Raw genomic sequence first — 24,186 nt, 5'->3', positions numbered from 1 at the left:
CCAGCATTCTGTGTTTTTATTTTTTTTTACCAATTTACCTCTTTTTCTAAAAAAAAAGATAAACACCTCATTGTTAAAATAGTCATCAGCCTGCAAATCCAACCTATGGTCTGTAGACCAGATATATTGTGATTGAAGTATTTTGGAACAGCTAAAGCATTTCCTCAAAGCTAATTATACAACAGCAAGTACATTTTTATTTTAAAAATGGTGATGTTTCAGTGCTCATAGGTTGAAATTTGCAGGTCTTGATGTGTGGATATATTTATTAATTTTATCCACGTTGATAGGGAGCCCTTGGCAAGAAGCTTTTACTCAATTACCATAATGGGAAGATATTTGTGTTTCGCTTAAATACGAAGTATACAAGCACATCATGCCTTCTGGTCAACTACCAAGCTAGGATTGCCCCAGCATCTTGAGGGTTTAACTGCCGAATGCGTTATGAAATAGAAACTGTCATTTGGGCAAATCCTTTAAAAGGTGATAGCATTCAGGATTATCTTTGAATTCTGACTAGTTTTCTAAGACTAAGGCTAGGCACTTGCACATAGCACACATGCTGTTCAAAATGGTACATCTGCTATTCAAGAAATGTGCACACCAACATCTTTAGAAAGATAAATAATACTGAAAATGCTCACATCTACATTTTGAAGAAAAAAAGTGCATATGGGCCATTGAGATATGCAGTAATTTAAGGCAGTGGGTTTAGAATTGACACCAAGTACAACCATTTCTAAATGGGTTCAGTTACTTATATTACCTTTGGTTGTTCAGTGCAATTTGGATGCAAGTGATAGATATGAGGGAAAAGTTGTAGCATGGTGTTTTGAAGCAATACACAGTGGATAACCTTTTCGTTGTAATTATAGTTTGGTCCAAAGTTCCCTCATGAGTTCTGAAAAACATTTTAGAATTTTCAATACTAGCAAAGGTCTCTGCAGTATTAAGAGTGTAGGGCTGAAGGCATTATCATTTGAATAATCATGGTTTTTATATAGGCATACATATTTAATAACTTCGCTTGAACTTTGACTAATATATTGTAGGTCGCCTGCCAAGATATAATTATCTTCAGTATCTGTAAATGCTATTTGGCATTCTTCATACTTGTATAAAATTGGGCTTTCTTTGTTGACCAATTAGTACAAAGGCAGTTTATTAATTTTGAACAAAAGTGTAGTTCTTTAAGAACACAGCTCTGAGGGAACTTGACATACAAATTAGATCAGTAGCATGTTATGGCCTCTGGGAAAATAATTGTAAGCTGGAATTGGCCTGAGGTAAAGATGGCCTTTGTGAAGTGTTTCACTCATCAGTATCAATTATTCGGACAATTAGAATTTCATAAGAACAAACTTATTTAAGCAACTTTAATAAAACTTGGTACTGATGAAAAACTTTTACATTTAAAAAAAATCCTATGTATTTTCAACTTGTAAAAGGATCTCGTGCCTTCCCAGCGTATATGACAAATAAACTCTTCTCAGGCTTCCAGCTGGGTACAGGTAATGATTTTAACTGACGTTTCAAACTCCGCCATCTTAATCAGGGATGATGCCTAGGCATGTCTAATCTGATGGGCAAGGGGTAAAACTAAAATGCAGGCTTTTGAAGCTGTTAAAGAATAATAAAGGATGTGTATTGTACTAGGACAGGATGCCAATATTTCCTTATTCTACCCATGCACTCAGAAGATTTTACAGAGAGTATATCGGAAATTCCGTTGTGTTACTGAGTTTCTAGTTATTTGCTCTGTTTCTCTTGCCGTGCAGAATTGTTGGATCACTGCTATTCAGTAAATCGTGAACTTAGTGCACAGTTTGTGTTTTGGTCTTCAAGTACTGTTATCCACAGTCAGGCAAGTTTGTGCTCGGAGGCAGTGATGATTTTCATCAATCATAACTCCCCTTGTTTAGGGATGGATCCTGAAATACATAGTGATATTTTTTTCCTTCCTGGTCTCGTAAGTATACTGCTTAGATGGGTGGGTGGAATGCTGTGGTTCATATACTATATCTTCATTGTTGGAGAACCATACATAATGCCTGTGCTTTTTGTCCTCTGTGATTTTAAAAAAAATTCCAAATGATGAAAGTTGAACTGCTTTCCCTTAGTACCATAATTTGTCCACTCCAGTGGGAAACTTGACTGAGGTACATTATTGGAAGAAGGAAGAAGCAAAAACTACAGATAAAGAAGTTAGTAACAGTTGGATCATAATTTAAAATGACAAGCACTGGGAAGCTTGAGGTCATCCTTGCAGATGGAATGGAAGTGTTATCGCCAAAGCATCCACCCAATCTTGCGTTTCGCTTCCCAATGTAAACAATTTATTGATTGGGGAGAATCTAGCAATGAGAAGCTTCTCACTTCATTCCCTCTCTTCTTTTCTTCTCTCTCCCCCCCCCCCCCCCCCCAACTTTCTTATTCTGGCTTCTTCTCTCTTACTTTCCAATCATGTTGAACGGTCTCAGCCTAAAACGTTGACTATTTCTTTTCCATAGATGCTGCTGAGTTCCTTCAGCATTTTCTCATTTCCTTCAGCAAATGAGAAGTTGGTACTTAATCGTGCAGTTTCACTTCAAATTAGGATTGAGAGCAAGGTAGAATTCAATCTTTGCTTCCTTGGATAGTTCACAATGAAATCTCAGGTCCAACAGGGGCTATTGCCACTGATATTTTTTGCCTATTCACTTTTTGTACTGAACAGCAGTTTCACTGGTGCTAGTTGAAATGGGGAATCACTGGCAAATTAAGAGTCATTGTAGCATCTGTTTTTTATTTACAGGAACTTGTGAATCCAAATGTTTTCTGCTAACAAGGATTAAGTCTATAACTGACACCTAGAGAATAAATCAAACTGGATTTAGAAAGTAAATTTAGGAAGTTAGTAAAGATTACTATGATTTTCATTTTGTTTCCAAATAGTAGTATGATTCACCGGGGAAAAAAAAGGCCTTGGTGGCTGTATAGTGGATGCCTTTACATAATGCCTGTTATAAATCTTAATGTTTACTTAAAGGTGTCCAATTTTACTGTCTATCAGTAAATTTGCTCTCCATGTACTTTACCAATGCCCTTTTGAAAATCACTATTGAACTTGTATCCAATGCATTCTAAATTTAATCTTGTGCATGTAATGCATACATTATTGTTTTATTATATATGATTTTCTGTCTGCAGTTTGTAATTGTAGTTGTGAATATGTGATATTTATCCATCAGTTTCCAAAACAATTAACATTTGTTTGTGCTCTTCAGGAGCAGGAAGATGCACATCCTGCTCAGAAGACCAACGTTCCACTGCCTGACGTCTTCAGCAACATGCTTAAAGATACGACAAATGAGCATCGAGCCCACCTGTTTGATTTGAACTGCAGGATCTGTACAGGTAAGCAGTAAAAAGACATATTGACACATCATGAACACCACTCAGTGCAAATAAAACATGTTCTTCAATTAAAACAAACTCAAGATTTTGCAAAATCCACTGCAACACAGATACCAGATGCTTCCTAACCTGCTGAGTTGTTCCAGCATTTTATGTGTATTGCTCAATTTCATCGTGCTATGAAGTAAGACAATGTTGATTGTAGATTCACAACCCATCCAGGGAAGTGGACTACTGTAACGAAAATCATTTTAAAATCCATTCTGTGTTCTTACTCAGCTTACAATATTCGTGTATGCATTTGCATACAAAGGAGACACTGCACAAGTGTTCAAGGCCACAAGAGAACACTTCATTAGAACTAGCAGATATTCACTACAAAAGAAAAACAAGTCTACAGTAGTAGCAGTCATAATAATACTTGTCATCCAGTAGGCAGGTTGATCTCTGCAATGTTGGAGGGGATCCACAGATTGGATAATCTCTCACAAGCTTTTTTCTTTTCTCTCTCCCCCTCTTCCCCCCCCCCTCTTTCCCCCCTCTTCCCCCCCCTCTTCCCCCCCCTCTTCCCCCCCCTCTTCCCCCCCCTCTTCCCCCCCCTCTTCCCCCCCTCTTCCCCCCCTCTTCCCCCCCCTCTTCCCCCCCTCTTCCCCCTCCCCCCTTCCCCCCCTCTTCCCCCTCCCCCCTCCATACTCTGACTCCCTCAAGATATTTGTCCCAATCTTCTCCAGTTTTTAGTACTAGCATCACTTGTGACTTAGCCTAAGACAAAGGTCTCTTCCCCTTGCACAAAAAGTGCCCTTTTTTATACCCTTCAAAACCCCCTACAATGGTACTTTTCCAGCTGCACCACGCCCCTGCTTATCTCTTATGACCTTCAGCCCACACAAACATGTTTTTCACCACTTTCCACTATTATGGCTGCAGACTTCCTTGACTTTTTCAAAACATTGCAGTGCACTGGTTTTCTGGTACTTTCTCAAAACAATCCCACTCCAAGGTATCACCATTTTGTCACACAGACTTCCATTTGATTTCAGTATATACCTAGGAGGAATTACACTTAACACTTTTCTTACAATCCAACTGTGGCAGGTTAATTTAAATTCAGTTGAATAGATTAATACGGAAATATAAGTGTCAATAAAGATAACTGTAAAGCCACTAGATTCATAGTAAACACATCCGGATCATTTGATGGTGTTGAGTCTCATTCCTTGGACTATGCATGATTCTCGAACTACAGTATATGGACTTAATTCCCCTGTAAAAAAGATCTGAAAAGCCATTCGTTTGTGTTAAACAACTATACACATTTGGAGTTCTTTTTTACCACACTACAGATGTTCTAAGAGCATAAGATAGAGAAGCAGAATTAGTGCATTTGGCCTATTGAGTCTGCTCTGACTTTTCATCATAGCTGATCCAATTTTTGTCTCAGCTCCCTCCGTGCCCTGACCAAGAATCTATCAACCTCTGCTCTAAATATACATAAAGACAGTATTCACAGCTGCCTGTGGCAAAGATTTCCTCAGATTCACCACTCTGACGAAAGAAATTCCTCTCATCTCTTCTAAAAGGACACCCCTCTATTCTGAGGCTACGTCCTCTGGTCTTAGACTCTCTCACTATCGGAAACATATTCTCCACATCCACTTTATCAAGGCCTTCCATCATTTGCTAGGTTTCAATAAGGTCATTCCTCATTCTTCTGAATTCCAGTGAATACAGGCCCAGAGCCATCAAACACTCTTCGTATGACAGGCCATTCAATCCTGGAATCATTTTTGTGAACCTCCTTTGAACCCTCTCCAGTTTCAGCACATCCTTTTTATGATAAGGGACCCAGACCTGCTCACAATGCTCCGAGGCCTCGCCAGTACTTTATAAAATCTCAACATTACATCCTTGCTTTCATATTCTAATCCTCTTGAAATGAATGTTAACATTGCATTTGCCATCCACACTCAACCTGCAAGTTAACCTTTGGGGAACCCTGCACAAGAACTCCCAAGTCCCTTTGCACCTCAGTTTTTTTGTATTTTTTCTCCATTTAGAAAATAGTCAACCATTTCAGTTATTCTATTCTTTCAATACGTGTAGCCTTGGACGTTAAGCTCCCAGCTATAATCTTTCAACCATGATTCAGTAATGTCTACAACATCATACCTACCAATCTGCAACTGTGCCACAAGTTCATCTACCTTATTCCATATACTGTGTGCATTCGGATACAGCACCTTCTATCTTGTATTCACCCTATTCGATTTTGTCGCACCATGCTCAACCTTTTGATTCCTAACTTTGTTTGAGGTCTTACCAATATCTGCCTTAACAACCTCACTACTAACTGTCCTGGCACAGTGGTTCCCATCCCCCTGCACCTCTAGTTTAAAGTCCACCATGCAGCATTAATAAACCTTCCCACTAGGATATTAGACCCCCCCCCCCCCCCTCCAGTTCAGGTGCAAACGTCCCTTCTGTACAGGTCCCACCTTCCCTGAAAGAGAGCTCATTGATCCAAAAATCTAATACCCTCGCTTCTATATCAACTGCTTAGCCATGTATTAATTCTTCCTTGTTCTGGCCTCACTAGCATATGACACAGGTAGCAATCTTGAGATCACAAACCTGGAGCCCTGTCGTTTAACTTGGCACTGAACTCCCTGTGCAGAACCTTGTCACTCGTCCAACTCGTGTCATTGCTACCTACGTGGACCACGACTTCTGGCTGTTCACCCTCCCACCTAAGAATGCTGAGGACTTGATCCGAGATATCCCAGAACTTGGCACCCAGAAGGCAACATTACATCCGGGAATCTTGTTCTCACCACAGAACCTCCTGTCTGTTAACTAACGAATCCCCTATCATCAAAGAGTGCCTCTTCTCCCCCTTCCCTTCTCTTCAGTCTCAGTGCCAGAGACCCAACTGTGGTGACTTTCCTCTGTTAGTGGCACTCTTACCTCATAATTTAGTATAAAATTTATGCATCAAGAGCATTAGAGAATTTTTTTTTAAGTTGATCACTTCTGGGTTTTTTGTTTAGTAAAAAAAAAAGTACTACTGAATTTCAGATTTCCAGTTCCAGAGGGGAGAACTACACAATTCCAGAAGGGATGACTTCACTCACCAAAACTGAACTGTTCCCACTACCTATAGACTCTTCATCTTGTGTTCACGATATTTATTGCTTATTTGTTTATTTTGTTTCTTGGTATTCACTGCAATTGCCCACAAGAAAATGAATCTCAGGGTTGCATATGGTGACATGTATGTACTTTGATAAATTACTTTGAATAAATCCCATATCTCCCTGCTCTCACCCAATAATGTAAGGTTTTCCAATTCAGGAATATATCTGATCATCATTCCAGGCAATGTAGTTACTTCACAGAGCACCAATACCACTCTGACAGGTGCTTAACATACTTTCTCTTGCTGTATATCTACAATATTTTTGTTAATTGGGTTTTAAGCTAATGGGTAAATCTGTTTAATAGTTTTTAGACTGTGATCAGTACTGTAGATGTAATTTATAAAGCCATGATAAAAGTATTGCCTGGATTGGTGGTGATTAAATTCAGATAGCAACTTAGGGGAACTTGACAAGACTTATGAGGCAATAAATATAAATGTGGTGAGACATGCAGCAGCTCCTTTAGCACTAGATGGTTAATGAAAAATTGGGACTATTTTGCTTGGGTACAGTGAACGAGACAACAATGAAGTGGGTATGACTTCAGATGACATATTCCAGGGATACTACACATATTGTAGAAAAACTGAGCATTTACTTAAAGTCCAAGGATTAAGTTATCTCACATGTCAATTTCCACACTTTTAGGTAAAGTTCAAGTTTCAGATGATGACCCAGTGCCTAAGAAGCCAAAAGTGGTAGCCAGAAAACCAGAACTGAAACCAAAACCGAGATCCAACATGAGGTATCAGCAAGAACAAGACCAAGGAACCGTGACTGCTTCTCCAAATGAACAGCTCATTTCGACGCAAGAAGTGACCCCACTTTCCAATGTATCAGAAACCTCACCAACTACTAACGTAGTTGCTATGCAGCCAACATCGACATCCATGAGAGGTTCCTTCACTTCACCACTTAATGACCCAACTAGAGCTGCTGAGAACAACACACCATCCATCATTAAAGCATCCAACCTTAATGTTCCTAGTGTCCCAAAGACTCTATTGTCTTCATCTTCAATTTCTGAGTCACTGAAAGCTTCTGCTGTTAAAAAAGAGGATGACGATCTACCAAAATCTATTTTGTTACCTGCAGTTCCAAAATCTATACTCTCAAAGCCATCAGCAAAAACTGAGCAAAGTTACTCAATGTCAACAGGAAGGTGTGTAAAGAGAAGACTGATCTATTAACCCAGATATAGCTGTCATAGTAATATGGCATTATTACATACAATATAATTTCATATAGGTGTGAGGATATCTTTCAATTCAGAAGCCAGGTGGCTGATGATGCATCCATTTGTCACTGAGTTAACATCACTAGGTCTCACTGATGTCTTTGGGCCAATGTGTTCTTTAAACATAAATAGGGAGGATATTAGAGGTATTTTTTTCACACAGAGTGTAGAACACACTGCCAAGGGTGGTAGTAGAGGCAGATACAGTAGAGCGATTTAAGAAACTTTTAGGCACATGAATGTTAGAAAAATGGAGGGCTATGTGGGAGGGAACAGTTGGATTAATCCTAGTTAAAAGGTCGGCACAACGTTGTGGGCTAAAAGGCTTGTACTGTGCTGTGTTTCAATTGATTGCCAAACATCCAATAGATATAACAGTTGGGATTTAAAGTAAATTTTAAAGGTCTGATTTTAATTGAGAGAGAAATTCTAATCAGCTTTACACATCTATCTAAGCTAATTCTCTGTTCTAGTCATTTGCTTCTTTCTCCCATACAGTACTTAAATTCTGCCCTTTGTAAACAAAAAGCTATACATTCAAAACCAAAGGTTTAGATTTTGGGAGATGTGAGGTGATACATTGTAGCAAATCAAATAAGGATAGGACGCATACAATAAATGGCAGGGCACTAATAGATGTTGATGAACCTTGGAGTTCAATCCATAGTTCCTTGAAAGTGACAACATAGATGGGTAGAATCATGAAGATGGCATCCTTTCATGGGTTAGGGATTATAGTATAACGGTTGGAATATACAAAACACTGGTTAGACTGCATTTGGAGTGTAGTGTGGTGACAAGAACTACACGCAATAGGAAAGGTGTGGTTGCACACTTTTAGGTAAAGTTCCAGGCTTGGACGACAAGCTCGCTTCTAAGGAGCCAAAGGTAAAAGCCAGAACTATCAGAACCAAAACCAAAGGTCAGTGTGACACCAGCGTAAACAAGACCCAAGTCACAGGGAGTATAACAACAGCATTCAAAAAACATTTGAGTGAGTACATGGATATGAAATGTTTAGAGGGTATAGGCTAAATGTGGGTAAATGCGACTAGTTGGTGGGCACTATGGTTGGGCATGTGCAAATTACAATCACTGTTTAAGGGACATTTAAATAGGCAAAAACATAGAAGCATATAGACCTAATGTGGGCAAAATAATCACTGGAGGTGGGCTGAAGAGCCCAGTTCTCTTCTGTCTGACTCTGACAATCAATCGGTTCTGGGTTCTGGCCAGTTGCACTACAGACTGCCTCGTGATTCTTTAGCAGAGATTGATAGGTTCTTGATTTGTCAGGCTGTCAAAGTTTACAGAGAGAAGGCAGGAGAATGGGGTTAAGGTTAATAAATCAGCCATGATGGAATGGTGGAGCAGACTCGATGGGCTGAATAGCCTAATTCTGCTCCTGTGTCTTAAAAGTCTAATGATTGTTACTTTATCAGTAGAATAATGTTGATTTTATTGTTAAAGCAGAACAAGGTGAACTATCCGATAGGTTAAACATGCTGAAATGAGGTAAAGGAGTACAAGATAAGTGAACAAATAAATAGCTTGGAAAAGTTATCTTAATCTGTTAGTCAAGGAAGGAGATTCAGAAGGATCTCATAGCAGTTTTAAATTCTGTCTGGTCACATAAGCCATGCCAGAGGACTGCAGATGTTGTTCTGTTTAAAAATAGATTCACGGGTCAGTTTGTGGTGATTAACCATTGTAAAGAACAGCATAAACCATCTTCTGAAAAGGGGAGAGGACAAAACTTTGACACCCCAAGGATGACCATGTCAGGCACTGAGTGCTGAAAATGGGAAGGTGGGAGGCACAGCAGAATTCCTCATCACATGTAAACTGTACAATGTTTACTTCAAGAACTGTAACCTGCAGGGCCAACCTTAAGCTGGAAGAAGTTACAGAGCCCATGTATACATAGTAGGCTGGAGGGTTCCTTGTGTGTTATAGTAGCTATAATTAGAAGATTGCAAGGTCTTCTAACCTGCTCAACAGAATTAAACAGTTCTTCATGTGGAGAAAAGCTTAATTGATGGCATTCCACTTTCATAGCATTGACACCCAACAGGAGAGGAATAGGATTTTCTGTTTCCTGAATTGTCTTACAGGAAGGCTCCATCAAACGTGGAGGAGCTGGAGAAAGTCTGTGAATTACCTCAGCACATAATCCATTCTGCAATTGATGGCTTAGTGACACTACAAATGTACAAGCATAGTCATGCACATTTTAATTTGCTGCTGGCTAAACATATTCATTACTTACACAGCTGTGATTAAGATGAGGCATAAAGAGATTAGGGGCAATAAACAAAAGGTAAAGAGGCTTTAAATATTTTTAGGCAGATTTTTGATAAGCAAGAGGGTGAATGTTTACCTGGAATAGATGGGAACACAGAGTTTGTGTTAGAATTGTTAAGCCACTGAATGGTGGCTACAGCTCAAGGGGCCGTGTTCTGCTTCCAGTTGATATACTGTAACTTGGAAAGATGTTTCAGCGGCTCTTTTATGAATTGGCACTGGCTAAATTTTCAGATTCTGCAAAGATAACTATGAGGGTGAATTTTCTTCAGTTAAGCAGATAAGTGGCAGATTAAATTCTTCAAATGGGGACAGATATTCAGAAAGCACATTTACTAAATTGGAAATACAACTGTAATCAAAAGAAAACCCATTCAATCATTGTGGAAAATCAAATGCACCTGGGATCCTGATTGGCAATAAAGTCTGGTTGTCATTCTTACTCTGTGAGAGTAAGTGAAGAAAGTCAGATAAAATATGTTTTAAAAGGGAAATATTATGCCAGAGTAGAGGGTTAATGTTCTGTACATGTACATATATGTAAAAGGTGTTCATGTGCAAGAACAGCAGGGGATGTATGGTGGTAATGACCAGAGCAACAGAGGATATGATGACTGGATTTGAGTCATTACTTAAACAAAAACTGAGATGAAAATTGCTGGTCATGTGATTTCAGAGGGCCAGAGACATAGATGTGCTGTTTTGCCCACTTCCCCTATTGATTGAAAACAGGTAAAATAGAAGGAAGGATCTCTGATTTTTCTGACTGATTTTTTCTACTAATAGGGTTTCAGAGTCAAAGACTCAAGTGGAATTGGATACTTCATCGTTTCTGTCTCACCTGGATACAATTTGGAAAGGATTCATCAATATGCATGGTGTGGCAAAGTTTGTTACTAAAGCCTACCCAGTCTCTGGATCTATTGACTATCTTGTAGAGGTAAGAAAGTCTTTGTCCCACCATCCCTGTTGCATATGTGTTTAATAGTTGGCCTTCAGTCCATGCACATGAAGTTGCAATTGTAATAATTAAGCTTATTGCAGCACTGCACCCTGGAAAATCAGAATGTTTAAATGTTTCGGTAAGTAATGATTGAATATGTTTTAATCTGTAAAGAAGCTGATTTTTACCAGATTTGTGGGCATTGAAAAGTTGAAGGGGCTTTTCTAATACTCTCATAGAAGCAGTCCTGAAATTGGAATTTGAAACCTGAATTTCACTCTAAAAGCATCATAAAAGAGATGATATTTGGAGCGTCTCATTTCTATTTAGGATACAAGGTATAATCAGCCTAGGGATGATAGTACAATTTTTACATGAAATTAAATATTGTAAGCTATTTCTTTTGTTATTTTGTCCTCAAATTTTACAAACATTCTTATTTTCAAGAGCACTTAGTGTAGTAATATATGATTCTTAAAAATTTAATTTGAATTGGAATTGTTGAGCTTTTCTACATTTTAGTCTGAAGTAGACTTAATTTTCAAAATACCCAACAAATCTTTTAACTAAGACCTATTCATTATAAAAATACTTAAGATGCGGTGAAGAAAAGGACATGGTTTTTTAAAAATTTTTTAAAAGTTTTTAAAAGTTTTTTAAAAAATTAATTGAAACTAGTGACTGCCATGTATACTTGTTGCTCTTCTGCATCTCCAAACTGATTGACAAAATTCTGACACAGTTGATACATTCTTCCATTTCATTGTCATCATTGTCATATATCTCCACTTACGAGGGGTGATTGATAAGTTCGTGCCCTAAGGTAGGCGTCATCAGTTTTAGAAAACCTAGCACATTTATTTTTCAACATAGTGGGGTGTGTCAGGAATGGACAGGAGGAGGAGTATAGGAAACTGATACAGGACTTTGTGATATGGTGCAACTCAAACTACCTGCGTCTCAATATCACCAAGACCAAGGAGATGGTGGTGGACTTTAGGAGATCTAGGCCTCATATGGAGCCAGTGATCATTAATGGAGAATGTGTGGAGCAGGTTAAGACCTACAAGTATCTGGGAGTACAGTTAGACGAGAAGCTAGACTGGACTGCCAACACAGATGCCTTGTGCAGGAAGGCACAGAGTCGACTGTACTTCCTTAGAAGGTTGGCGTCATTCAATGCCTGTAGTGAGATGCTGAAGATGTTCTATAGGTCAGTTGTGGAGAGCGCCCTCTTCTTTGTGGTGGCGTGTTGGGGAGGAAGCATTAAGAAGAGGGACGCCTCACGTCTTAATAAGCTGGTAAGGAAGGCGGGCTCTGTCGTGGGCAAAGTACTGGAGAGTTTAACATCGGTAGCTGAGCGAAGGGCGCTGAGTAGGCTACGGTCAATTATGGATAACTCTGAACATCCTCTACATAGCACCATCCAGAGACAGAGAAGCAGTTTCAGCGACAGGTTACTATCGATGCAATGCTCCTCAGACAGGATGAAGAGGTCAATACTCCCCAATGCCACTAGGCTTTACAATTCTACCGCCAGGACTTAAGAACTTTTTAAAAGCTATTATTAATGCTTTTTGAGATAGTGATTTAGATGCATATCATATTTTTTTACTGAGTTAAGTATTGTATGTAATTAGTTTTGCTACAACAAGTGTATGGGACATTGGAAAAAAGTTGAATTTCCCCATGGGGATGAATAAAGTATCTATCTATCTATCTATCTATCTAGTCCCCTTCTACATTTACACACTTGGTCCAGTGGTCGTGGAGCATACGGATCTTGGACCTCCAGAAAGTGTCCACAGCATGGGTGATTGATAAGTTTGTGGCCTAACATGCACATGCAGTTAAACTCTGATTATGCAGAAAGTTTGAAGTTAATACTCATCTTCTTCTACCTTAGGCCAACAACTTATCAACCACCCCTGATGAGTTATTAACTTCAAACTTTCTGCATAGTCACTCAAAAAAGTTGAACTGCATGTGCATGTAACGAGAGCTGTATAACTCATCTCCTTCTACCTTAGGCCACAAACTTATCAATCACCCATGCTGTGGACACTTTCTGGAGGTCCAAGATCCGTATGCTCCACGACCGCTGGACCAAGTGTGTAAATGTAGGAGGGGACTATGTTGAAAAATGTGCTAGGTTTTCTAAAATTGTACCTTGGGCCACGAACTTATCAATCACCCCTTGTACATCCCCATTTGCTGTAATTACCAATTTTAAGAATTCTCTCAGTTTTATTTACTATTGAAAAGTGGAAGTTTGTATAGTCAATAATAATTGGGATAGCGACAATAGTTCCAAACATCAGGGGATTTAGATAGATAGATACTTTATTCATCCCCATGGGGAAATTCAACATTTTTTCCAATGTCCCATACACTTGTTGTAGCAAAACTAATTACATACAATACTTAACTCAGTAAAAATATGATATGCATCTAAAATCACCCTCTCAAAAAGCATTAATAAATAGCTTTTAAAAAGTTCTTAAGTAGTTTACTTAAATACATTGAGTCCTAACCCCGGCACTTTAACATATCTTACTCCTGGCGGTTGAATTGTAAAGCCGAATGGCATTGGGGAGTATTGATCTCTTCATCCTGTCTGAGGGGCTAGATGAAATGGCTCCATGAGCTCACTGCCAGGACTAAGGGCACTTTAAAACAAAATGTCCACCTACTGAGGGTATGCCTCACTTTGGGATTGATTTCTTTACCTGTAGAGTTTGCCTTGCACATGGGCATTTAGTCATGGTATAAACCAATGGCAAATTGGTATTCAGTAAAACACCTATGTGAACAGATGAAGGAATCCAAAACAATACCTCTAGCTCTTCTGATGGCAAAAGACAATTTGTCAATAACTGCATCAACTGATAAATTGTCAATGTGATGAAACTCGGCATTTTTGTGGAGCAAGTTTAGATTTTGTTATTATTATCACTGATGACAAAATCGGTGCCACAGAGAGTAATTTGCTTTTATGATTTAACAATCTTTTTGTTTTGTTAGGATTTGCCTGATACAATTCACATCGGTGGCCGGATTTCACCCCATACAGTTTGGGATTATGTAGGAAAACTGAAGTCATCGCTCTCCAAGGTATTCCACTGTTTATTCTTCATAGTTAGAAAATTGTGTTCTAAAATTCTGTATGTCACTTTACTTTATATTTATGCTGTGATTTATAATTTTTGAATCCCATTTGCTTTACAGAAGAGTTTTTCCTGAAATATAAGAATCTCATTTTTCAATGCAAGTAACGGTTATTCAGAATTTTCAGCTCTTGTAAAAAGCATCCATTGAACAATGTTGGCTCATTCCCTTCCTTGGTTCAGTATGCTGGCTTTAGAAAGTTGACGCACAGCTGAGTGAATGTGGAAGCTCTGCTATCATTTGTTGCGGGAGGTGGGAGGAAGAAATGGTGATGGTGCCATTAATCAAATTCAGAGTCAGAATTAGGTTTAAAATCACTGACATATGTTGTGAAATTTGCTGTTTTGCAGTAGCAGAACATTGCAATACATAATAATAATAAAAATTACAATAAGAAATTGAAAAATTAGTGCAAAATGAGAGCCAAAAAATTAGTGAGCTCGTGTACCCGGATTCATTGTCTATTCTGAAATCTGGTGGTGATGGGAAAGAAGCGGTTTCTGAAATGCTGAGTGGGTTCTTCAGGCTGCAGCAACAAATTTGCTAAATAACTATTTACGGACAACTGAATGAGCCTGATACCTGTTGGCACAGTGTACGTAAACCCTCTACAGATTTCTAACTATGTATTACAATAAGCTCTTCCAACTTTTTGCAGCCAAAATATTTTCCCTTGTAGCACTGTCATTTGTGATATAGTTATTACAAAACACTGTACTAGAATTAAATGTAAATATTTACTACTCAATGTTTATTTGATCCCAAAAATTCTATTACAATAACAACTTGTATTTTAGTGAAAAAAAATCTCGGAGCTCTTCAGAGGATTGTCAGTAAACAAAACTTTGCCAAAGGATATAAGGAGATAATATGATCAGTGGCTTTTGTTAGTTAGGTGTAAAGAAAAGGTTTATGGTGTGAAGGAGCTCAGCAGGTTAGGTGACATCTATGGAGAATTCAGGCATTTGGGCCTAGGCAATGGTTAATCTTGGGGATGATCACAAAGTCAGAATTATGGGATTCCCAGATGTGAGGAGGAGGAGAAAGATTAAGCCATGCCGAGGTTTGGAATCACTAATGAAATGTTTAAGTAGAGTCAGTGCTCAATTGTAAGCTGCTACGCTGCACGTGGGTAACAGATCAACAAGATTTTTTGCAAGATGGGATGGGAAGCAGATTCCTGTCCTACCTCAGATATATGGAAGGTAAAGTTGACAGGAACAATCAGGTGTTGGTCAGGTTAGCAAAGACAGAAGATAGGGGCATACATAAGGTTTTGACAGCAGCTGAACTAAAGCCAAGATGGTTAATGTAATTCTGAGCCTCCTGTGTTTGATGTATATAGTACAGATCCTTCAATTCACAATGTTGTGCCAACCTTTTAGCCTATTCTAAAATCAATCTAATCTTTCTGTCCTATATAGCCTTCCATTTTTCTTACATCCATGTGCCTATCTAAGAGCCTCTTAGATGCCTTTACCTCCACCCCTGGCAGTACATTGTAGTTAAAACATCATTGTATATCAATTTTGGAAGATTTGTTTGTGAGTGGTATCACATAATCCTAGTGAAAATCATTTAAAAGATAAATGGACTTATTCAATAATCATTTGCAGATGAGTTAAACTGAGAAAATTACAGACCAGTTTCATTAGATTATTTAAAATTATGGTTAAAGGGTCTTGTATTCTTTGCTTTTTTGGGATGTTGGATAATATTAGTCAAACACTTAAATTTAAAGCTACTCAAAGCATTCCACAGAAGCACCTCACATCATACCTTCATTGCCTCTTCTGTCTATTAATGTTCAGTTAAGTTTCAGCTTGTTGTGAGAAACTATCTAGAAGACAAGTCAGCAATCCTGGCTGATCTGAATTTGGGTGTAAGAGAGCCCAAATGGAGCTAACCTTACCAATTTTATTTTTATTTGAATTTTACTTAAGAGTGCAAGATCTGCCACTCTGACTGTAATGCATCTGCATTGATACTTGAAAGGTTACGAATTCTATGAGCCTACAGTTATGAAATATTCAGTGATACCCATTCAAGGGAAATATGTTGTTGGACCTCACCTGTTGTAGTACAGCTCACTTCCAGATTGTACTTTCTTCCTCACTTCCTCCATATTGTCCATGGCCCTCCAAGGAGGGAAAAACTGAGTCCTTGCATCATCTGATCAGCATGTGACTCCAGATACATAGCAGTGTGGTTAAACCTTAACCCACAGTGGCATAAGAAGCTGCATAATTCATGGGGTGTTTGGAAATTGGCAATTCCATTAGTCTTAATTGCAAGGAAACGTACAATAAGTACCAATAATAGAAGTGAAACCTATCAAATATTGAAGGGCCTACATAGAATGGACAATGAGAGGATGTTTCCAATAGTGGGCGAGTCTAGGTCCAAAGGGCACAGCCTCAGAATACAAGGGTGTGTTCCTTGATAACAGAGATGAGGAGGAGTTTATTTAGTCAGAGGGTGGTGAATCTCTGGAATTCATTGCCACATACAACTGTGGAGGCCAAGTATTTAAAGCGGCTCTTGATTAGCAAGAGTGTCAGAGGTTGTGGGGAGAAGGCAGGAGAATGGGGTTAAGAGGGGAAATAAATCAGCCATAATTGAATATCAGAGCAAACTTGGGATAAGTGGCCTAATTCTGCTCCTATGTCTTATGGTCTTTTGTCCTAAATGTCTGGTGAGGAGCACTTCAAGTAAGTAATAAATGTGAGGTGTAGGTCAGCTATTGATTAATAGAGAGTGGGCAAGATGCGGAATAGGCTGGAGGGAAGTTCCTGTGTATTCTATGAACAAGTATTAAGATATAGTACATTTGGAGGTGACATGGGGGTGGGTAGGAACGTATCTGCTAGTTGCAGCTGTGATTGCAGCGTGGCTTGTGTTGAGTGATTTCTGCTTTTGTTTTCCTCCCATGGCAAATGCAGGAAGTCTGCCTGATTCGTTTTCACCCAGCCACTGAAGAAGAGGAGGTCACCTACATCTCGTTGTATTCCTACTTCAACAGCCGGGGCCGCTTTGGCGTGGTGGCAAATAACGCCAGGCACATCAAGGACCTCTATCTAATACCGCTTGCTGCTGCTGACCCGATTCCCTCCAAATTATTACCTTTTGAGGGCCCAGGTAAGAGCAGATTATTTAGAAACACGATTAGCAAAATGCCAGTAGAACAGCAGCTTGCTAAAAAGCTGCTGACTTTGCAATTACATTAGTACTTTACTGAAGCACAACAGGACCCAAACGATGACATCTCCTTTTGAGACTTCAGTTTCCTGTTTGAACAGTTCTCCCTGTTGCTGGCCGTGTTGTCTGTGGGAGTTCACTCTACTCACAAACCTGCCCTTCCACAATCTGAGAACTCATCATCATTATAATTCTCTTTTCACCATCTTTGAGAAGCCAGGCTGACTGAGTTGTAAATGGTGGGGGTGACATGCAGAAGTTATGTGGCCACTATCTTTTCTTGCCGTTCTACACCAACATTCCACAATATTGCAATGATGAGGACTTTGCCACACCTTCACACCATTAAATACATACAGTGTTCAGTCCAAACATATTATGTGAAATCTGTAAATTATGTACTTGGGTAATTCTGGGGTTACAAACAACACTGCAACGTACTCATTATTTAATATCAAGTAACTTTCTGGTCATTAAAATCCATTATGAAAAGATGGTTACATAATTTTATCAGGTTAAATGTCATTTTGGTAAAATCTGATTGCAGTTGGATTTGTTGAGTGTTTGGTGTATTACATAAGCATGCTTACAGCATCCAGACACTAGAGGAGAAACTTGATCTTACCTAACAAATAGATTAAGCACTCTTAACTTCAAGGTTTCTTTTTGCCTTGTATTAAAATACCGGAGAGCTTAAAGACAAAAAAGGTAAGTCCATTCAGTTTGAAATGACCATCACTTGCATGGCATACAGTACTCGTGATGGAGGTGAGTTATTTAAATACAAATTTGCTCTACTATACATCATTCATACAAAGAAGCCAATTCTTTTGCTGGCATGCTGTCATATTACAGCTTTTTGCTTCCTTCTTGTTGTAGGGTTTGGAGCAAATTATGCATTTTTTATGCCACTATTCTTTAGACTACAATTTGAATATTTAGTTATCTGGTTAATGCAGTGCTGCATTCAAGGAACCAGACTCAAACAGAGCAGACTTTTTAGCACATTGAGGCAATGGAATTTGGGGGTGGGAATTTTAGTCAGAATTTAGTCAACAAACATCAACAGCAAACATTTTTAACTCTGTTTCATAAATTAAACAATGTTCCCAAGTTTTTCTGAGGAGATTTTCAAGATGCATGTTACCTTAGTAATGCCACAGATAGAAATGAACTCAGCGGTGCGGGGGTGGGGGGGGGGTGCGGTTAGAGATGTGAAGTACTCAACTAACTTGTGGAGCATTCTGTGCACATCTAGGATTTGGTTTTTAGTTTCTCTACTGAAACACATTCTTAAATTGGGTGGTTTCCCGTATCTTCAACCTGTGTATTTTGTATACAAACTGCTTTTTTGTTTTCAATATTGTAACTTTGTTTTTAACGTAACTATTATAAATAAAGTTATTTCCAGAACATTGCATTTGGGATTCGTGTGAATTATAAATGTCTGGCAGTGGACGATGTTCAGCGCCTGGAATCACGATGCCAATCAGCGGAGTTTTAACTCTGGATCCCCTACTGTGTTTGAAGTTCAGCACCTTGTAAGGGATTGTGTTTAGGATTCAACATCAAACATGTAGATAAGATTTGGATGTAGTCAGCAGCAGCAGTATGTTTCTTCTTCAGCCTTCAAGTCTAGGGAGACATTTTGATACTTATAGTGTTGATGGTAAATTAACTCCCTGCTGACTATGTATTGGCTGTGGTAGCTTCAATATCGGTGGGTACCAACTACCACCTGTATTTAACACCAGAGTGGTTTGCTCCTGACTTCCTAATTTTTTTTCTGTTTATGAGAGTAAATATTAGGAAGTTCCATTATTTCACACCTACGTGTTTATAATATACAACAATGATACACTGATGATGTATCATTTTATTTAAAACTTTCCAGCATGACCGACAGTCGTGGTTTTCTTATGTAACTGTTAATCGGTGATTAACAGAATGCTGTTAGTTTTGTGTCTTGTTTACTTACCTTTGTACTGCACTCCGCTTGCGTGTCTACATCTCTCACTCCGATTCAGAAACGGCAACAGCTTATTTATTTGAGGCAATTGATCAAGTTGACTTTAACTCCGGATTATGACAAAAAACTAGACATTGTGCTGCCATTTACAGTAATGTAGTCTAATTTTTTGTGTGACTTATAAAATGATCAATCCTACTCACTTCAGTCATAGCTAGTTTATTTTGGAAATCTGGGTGAATTTTTCTGTGTATTGTTGCCCTGAGAATCAGCAGTGTAGAGTAACCAGAAACACATTTAGCAAACCCTTTATTTAAATCAGTTGGGTTTAGAGTGCCAGCTAAATCAAACTTCACAGTAGGTTGTCACCTGAAATACAAATCAAGTGTCAAAAACACTTCTAAAATATTGTTCCTACATAACATGGTTATTATTTCTGATAATCTTCAGAGTGCCAAAGAATCAGAATCCCAAAATATCACATCCATAGCTGTTTCATACTATTAATGCTATGTGAGAATGATCAATAAATTGCAGAAGTTAATCCCTAAGGTAGTCCATTGAGTAGTGTTTTAATTGATATCCTATTTCTAAATTGAGGAATGCCCCATATTGAAAATTTGGAATGTGGGATTTCAGCCATAGTTTATGAACTTTGCCTCTTTTCTATGCGGATCCCATCCTTCATTGGCCACTGACTCAACAACTGCACGTTTTGTTTTGTGTCGATACGCAAGAGAGATGAAGCCAACATGGTGGCATGAAGGCATCCACAGAGATTGATCTCCATGAAGAACAGACAATGATGAGCACTTGGAATCCTGAAAATGTATGACTGCACCTCTGAGCTTGTGGAAACACAGAACTTTAATCAATTTAGGGAAATTTTCCTTTCAGGTGCACCATCATTCCCATCGTCTACTCCCTTCCCAGGGTCTAATATGCAATAATTATCTTTTATTTTTTAGCAGCAATATAATTTGGCTGTAAGTGTACAGATTCTTTGTCAGATACTTTGAAACTTCCCAAACAATTCAGCAACAGTGAAACCATGATTAAAATTTTTTTCCCTTACCACCCCTTACTTCAGCACTCCCATTTTTGTTTGGTCCATACAACAGTACTTAAAGTTACTGTCTATTTCTCTTTGTAGATTGGAGCATTACTACTTCATTTGTGCTACTGTCACAGAGAGTATTGTATTTCACACTGGGTTAGCTGTAAATAGGACTATAACTTATGCCAGCAATAATCAGGAACCCATATTAAGGCTTTTGTTTCTAACATGGTGTGGTGCTAGAATTATATTAACTTCTACAATGAAATAACATTGTAGAGTTCCATGGCACAGAAACAGGCCCTTTGGCCCGTTGAGACCATGTTGACTATCATAAATTTATTTTATTAATCTTCTTACTTCCTCCTTAATTCCATCAACTCTTCCCATTTTCTACTGCTGATCCATGTTCTAGGGGCCATTTAATCTTCCAAGCTGCATCTCTTTGGGATGTGGAGGAGACGCATGCGGTCACAGGGAAAATGTGCAAACTCCACACGGGCAGCACTGGAGAGCAAGATTGAACGTGGCTCAGGGATAACAGCTCTACTAGATACACCTCTGTGTCACCCTAATGATATGGATACAACAAATGAAAAGATTTTTTCAAAGAGCAATATTCCATTGAGTTATTAATATATAACCAGCTCCCTCCTGCATTGGCAAGATATGGTGTGACAACAGGAGATTGGGTTTTGGAGGGTTAAACTGAATCAGTCTACGATCACATCAAATAATTGAGCGGGAGGATCTCTTGGCAAATCCAGACTGAATGGTAACTGTTATTAATCAGGGCAACAGGAAAAATTCCGTCATCTGTGAAGGGGGGAATCTGCTCCAGTTCCTGGTCTCTGTTGCCCCACAGGAGTGTACACAATACATTCACCCTGTGCTGCTTGCACATTCATTTAGCACAAGTGTTGGGGGCAGTCAGTCCAAAGAACATTCTTCTGATCCTCTGGACAGAGTACACCAGTCAACTCTTAGAATGTAGGAAATAACCTTGGGATTTGAAAGGGTCTAAACTGATGTTGCACAATATTCCTCTGGAAGCCATGGTATTGAGTATGTTTTGTGGGTTAAAGTTGACCTATTATACCAACACCTTAAATCATAAAAATAGTTTGTTCTTAGGGTAAAAAGTAAAGTTGCTATTTTCAGCTTCACATTCAATCTCATTTTCTAATGAAGTCGTTGAGGACCAGCAGTGAAACTTTGGAAAGTCACTCTGGAGTTCACTCTGACAGTTCCACTCTGACTAAAAGTTTGGATAACTTGAAGTGAGTTGAGATGCCCCTCCCAGTTTCTGAATATTCACAATATAATAACACCTCAACCATAATTACATCTGCATATGGCAGATACCCTGACTGCCCATCTAGTCCATGCCAAACTGTTCATCTGCTCAGTAACTTCATTGTCTCTTCTGATCTTAGGCAGATATTTGAGGTGTTACAATTGCTAGGGACCTTAATAGATCAACTAGTGATCTCATTACTGATTGCTATTCACCCATCTCTGCATTGGCCACCTGGTTGAGTATTCTGCTATTCAAGCACACAGAATGGCATCAGACAGCATTCAGGGTTTGTTCATTGGGGGAGACGTCTGTCAGCCTCTTACTGCAGTGAAGAGAATACAGCAAGCAGCATGTAAGATCTAAAATGATGGGCCTGCAATTACAGAACAATATGCTCAGAAGTTCAGGAAACAGGCCCTAGACAGGTTTGATTTTTATCTAATTTAAATTTATAAATCATTATCACCAGAGCTATGTAATCTTTTATCATGAGCAGAATTAGACCATTTGGCCCATCGAGCCTGCTCTGCTATTCCATCATGGCTGATGTATCATCTCTCTCAATCCCATTCTCCTGCCATCTCTCTCGAACCGTTGATGCCCTTACTAATTAAGAACCTATCAACCTCTATTTTAAATATACTGAATGAATTAGCCTGCAGAGCCATCTGTGACAACAAATTCCACAAATCCACCAACCCCTGGCTAAAGAAATTCCTCCTCATCTTTGTTCTAAAGAGATGGCCCCTTCTTTCAAGCTAAGGTACAATTTCTATAAGAAGTATTTATTAGAAGTAGGGCTGATATGGTAGTGCTTACTTGAAGCCTCTAACTTTACAAAAACTTCATAAAAACCATTATTACTTCAGAAGAACATTAGAAAATAAAGCTGGACATGTGTGCAGCAAGAACTAGACCACAGGGGCTGGTAAGTGTTAGAACATTTGTATCAACAGGCAGTGATAATCTCCACAAAGGGTTTAACCACTTTGACAGTCAATGGCATTACCACTAACAAAAAGCAATGACCAGAAATTCAACTGGACCAGCCACATTTAAAACTGACTACAAGAGCAGGTCAGTTCAGGGGCTGGATATTAGGAAGCAAGTGACTTCGCACCTTTCCATCATCTACAAGTGATGAAAACCTGTTCACTTGCCTGGAGAGCCACCAACAATCAAGAATCTCAACGCAATCCAGGACAAAGCAGCCAACTTGATTAGCCACATCCACCATATTTATTCACTTCACCACTAGAGTGTTTACCAACTGCAGAACTTAGTGCAGTCACTGACCCAGGCTCATCAGCCAAACCTGCGACCTCTACCATCAAGGACAAGAGCTGTAAGAGCTTGAGAGCACTGTCATCTAGAAGTCCACTCCATGTCTCACGCCGTCTTGGAAATAAATCGCAATTCCTTCATTGCTGCTGTATCTTACTCCAGAAACTTCAAACCATCAGCTGTACAAGATGTTGGTGCTGCTGTATTTTGAGTTACTTTGCTTAGTATTGAATAACCAGTTATAAGAGAAAAGTCATTATGTTGGAAAGAATGTAAAAGAGAGTGGTGGGTACATGGAATTTACTGTAGTAGAAACATACATTATGAGCATTTAGGAGACTCTTGGGCAATGGATGAAAAAAAAATGGGAGGGAAGGGTTAGATTAATCTTAGAATAGGTTAAAAAGTTAACACAACATAGTGGGCCGAAGAGTCTGAACTGTGCTGTACTCTTATGTAAGACGTACAAGAATGTTGCCAGGATTCAAGGGCCTGAGCTATAGGGAGAGGTTAGACTGGCAGGAATGGTACTGCTTGCAATATAAGACTGCAAGATGGCCTTGTGGGTATAAAATCATGAGGGGCATAGATATGGTGAGTATACACTGGGAAGCAAAAGCTAGAGGGCATAGATTTAAGGTTAGAGGGAAAAGATTTGAGACCTGTGGGTGGTGCTTCCATGGAAGTAGGAAAGGTAGTTGAGGAGAGCACATAGCCACATTGGAAAGACATTTAAGTACATAAATAGGAAAGGTTGAGAGAAATATAAGCCAAACACAAGCAAATGGGACCTTGGTTAGCATGGAATGGTCAGGCCGAAAGGCCTGTTTATGTATTACAGTAGTGTATTACTGTGAATTACAGTGTATTCACTGCTGACGAACAGCACTGGCCTATCTTCAGCAGAACTGTAGTGGTTCAAGGATGTTGCTCAGCCCCACACCACAGGACAATTAGAGATGGTGATTAAAATGCTGTTCTTCCTGGTCACACCAGATCTCCAGAATGGATGGTAAATGATAATACACAGTATACATTGATGCATCTGTTGATTGAAGAACAGGAAAATTGTTTTGCTCCCCTTTGAATAGTTGCGGTGGATTTTTTTCATCACCCATGGAATAGTCGGTTAT

The 24,186-nt window shown here is 39.0% G+C and overlaps 1 protein-coding gene across 2 annotated transcripts in view; it reads left to right on the top strand.

Annotated features, from left to right (window-relative positions):
• Window positions 1-24,186, top strand: part of LOC140736262 (death-inducer obliterator 1-like) — a 136,386-nt gene that overhangs the window by 102,740 nt on the left and 9,460 nt on the right. For both annotated transcript variants that reach the window (XM_073062202.1, XM_073062201.1), the window contains exons 12-16: window positions 3,267-3,396; window positions 7,242-7,755; window positions 10,921-11,074; window positions 14,102-14,191; window positions 17,188-17,383. In XM_073062202.1, the coding sequence (XP_072918303.1) occupies window positions 3,267-3,396; window positions 7,242-7,755; window positions 10,921-11,074; window positions 14,102-14,191; window positions 17,188-17,383 (1,084 nt within the window). The remainder of the gene's footprint in view (window positions 1-3,266; window positions 3,397-7,241; window positions 7,756-10,920; window positions 11,075-14,101; window positions 14,192-17,187; window positions 17,384-24,186) is intronic.

Source organism: Hemitrygon akajei, chromosome 11, assembly GCF_048418815.1.
Source record: "Hemitrygon akajei chromosome 11, sHemAka1.3, whole genome shotgun sequence".
Taxonomy (NCBI): Eukaryota; Metazoa; Chordata; class Chondrichthyes; order Myliobatiformes; family Dasyatidae; genus Hemitrygon; species Hemitrygon akajei.
This window is presented reverse-complemented; position numbering and strand designations above follow the sequence as displayed.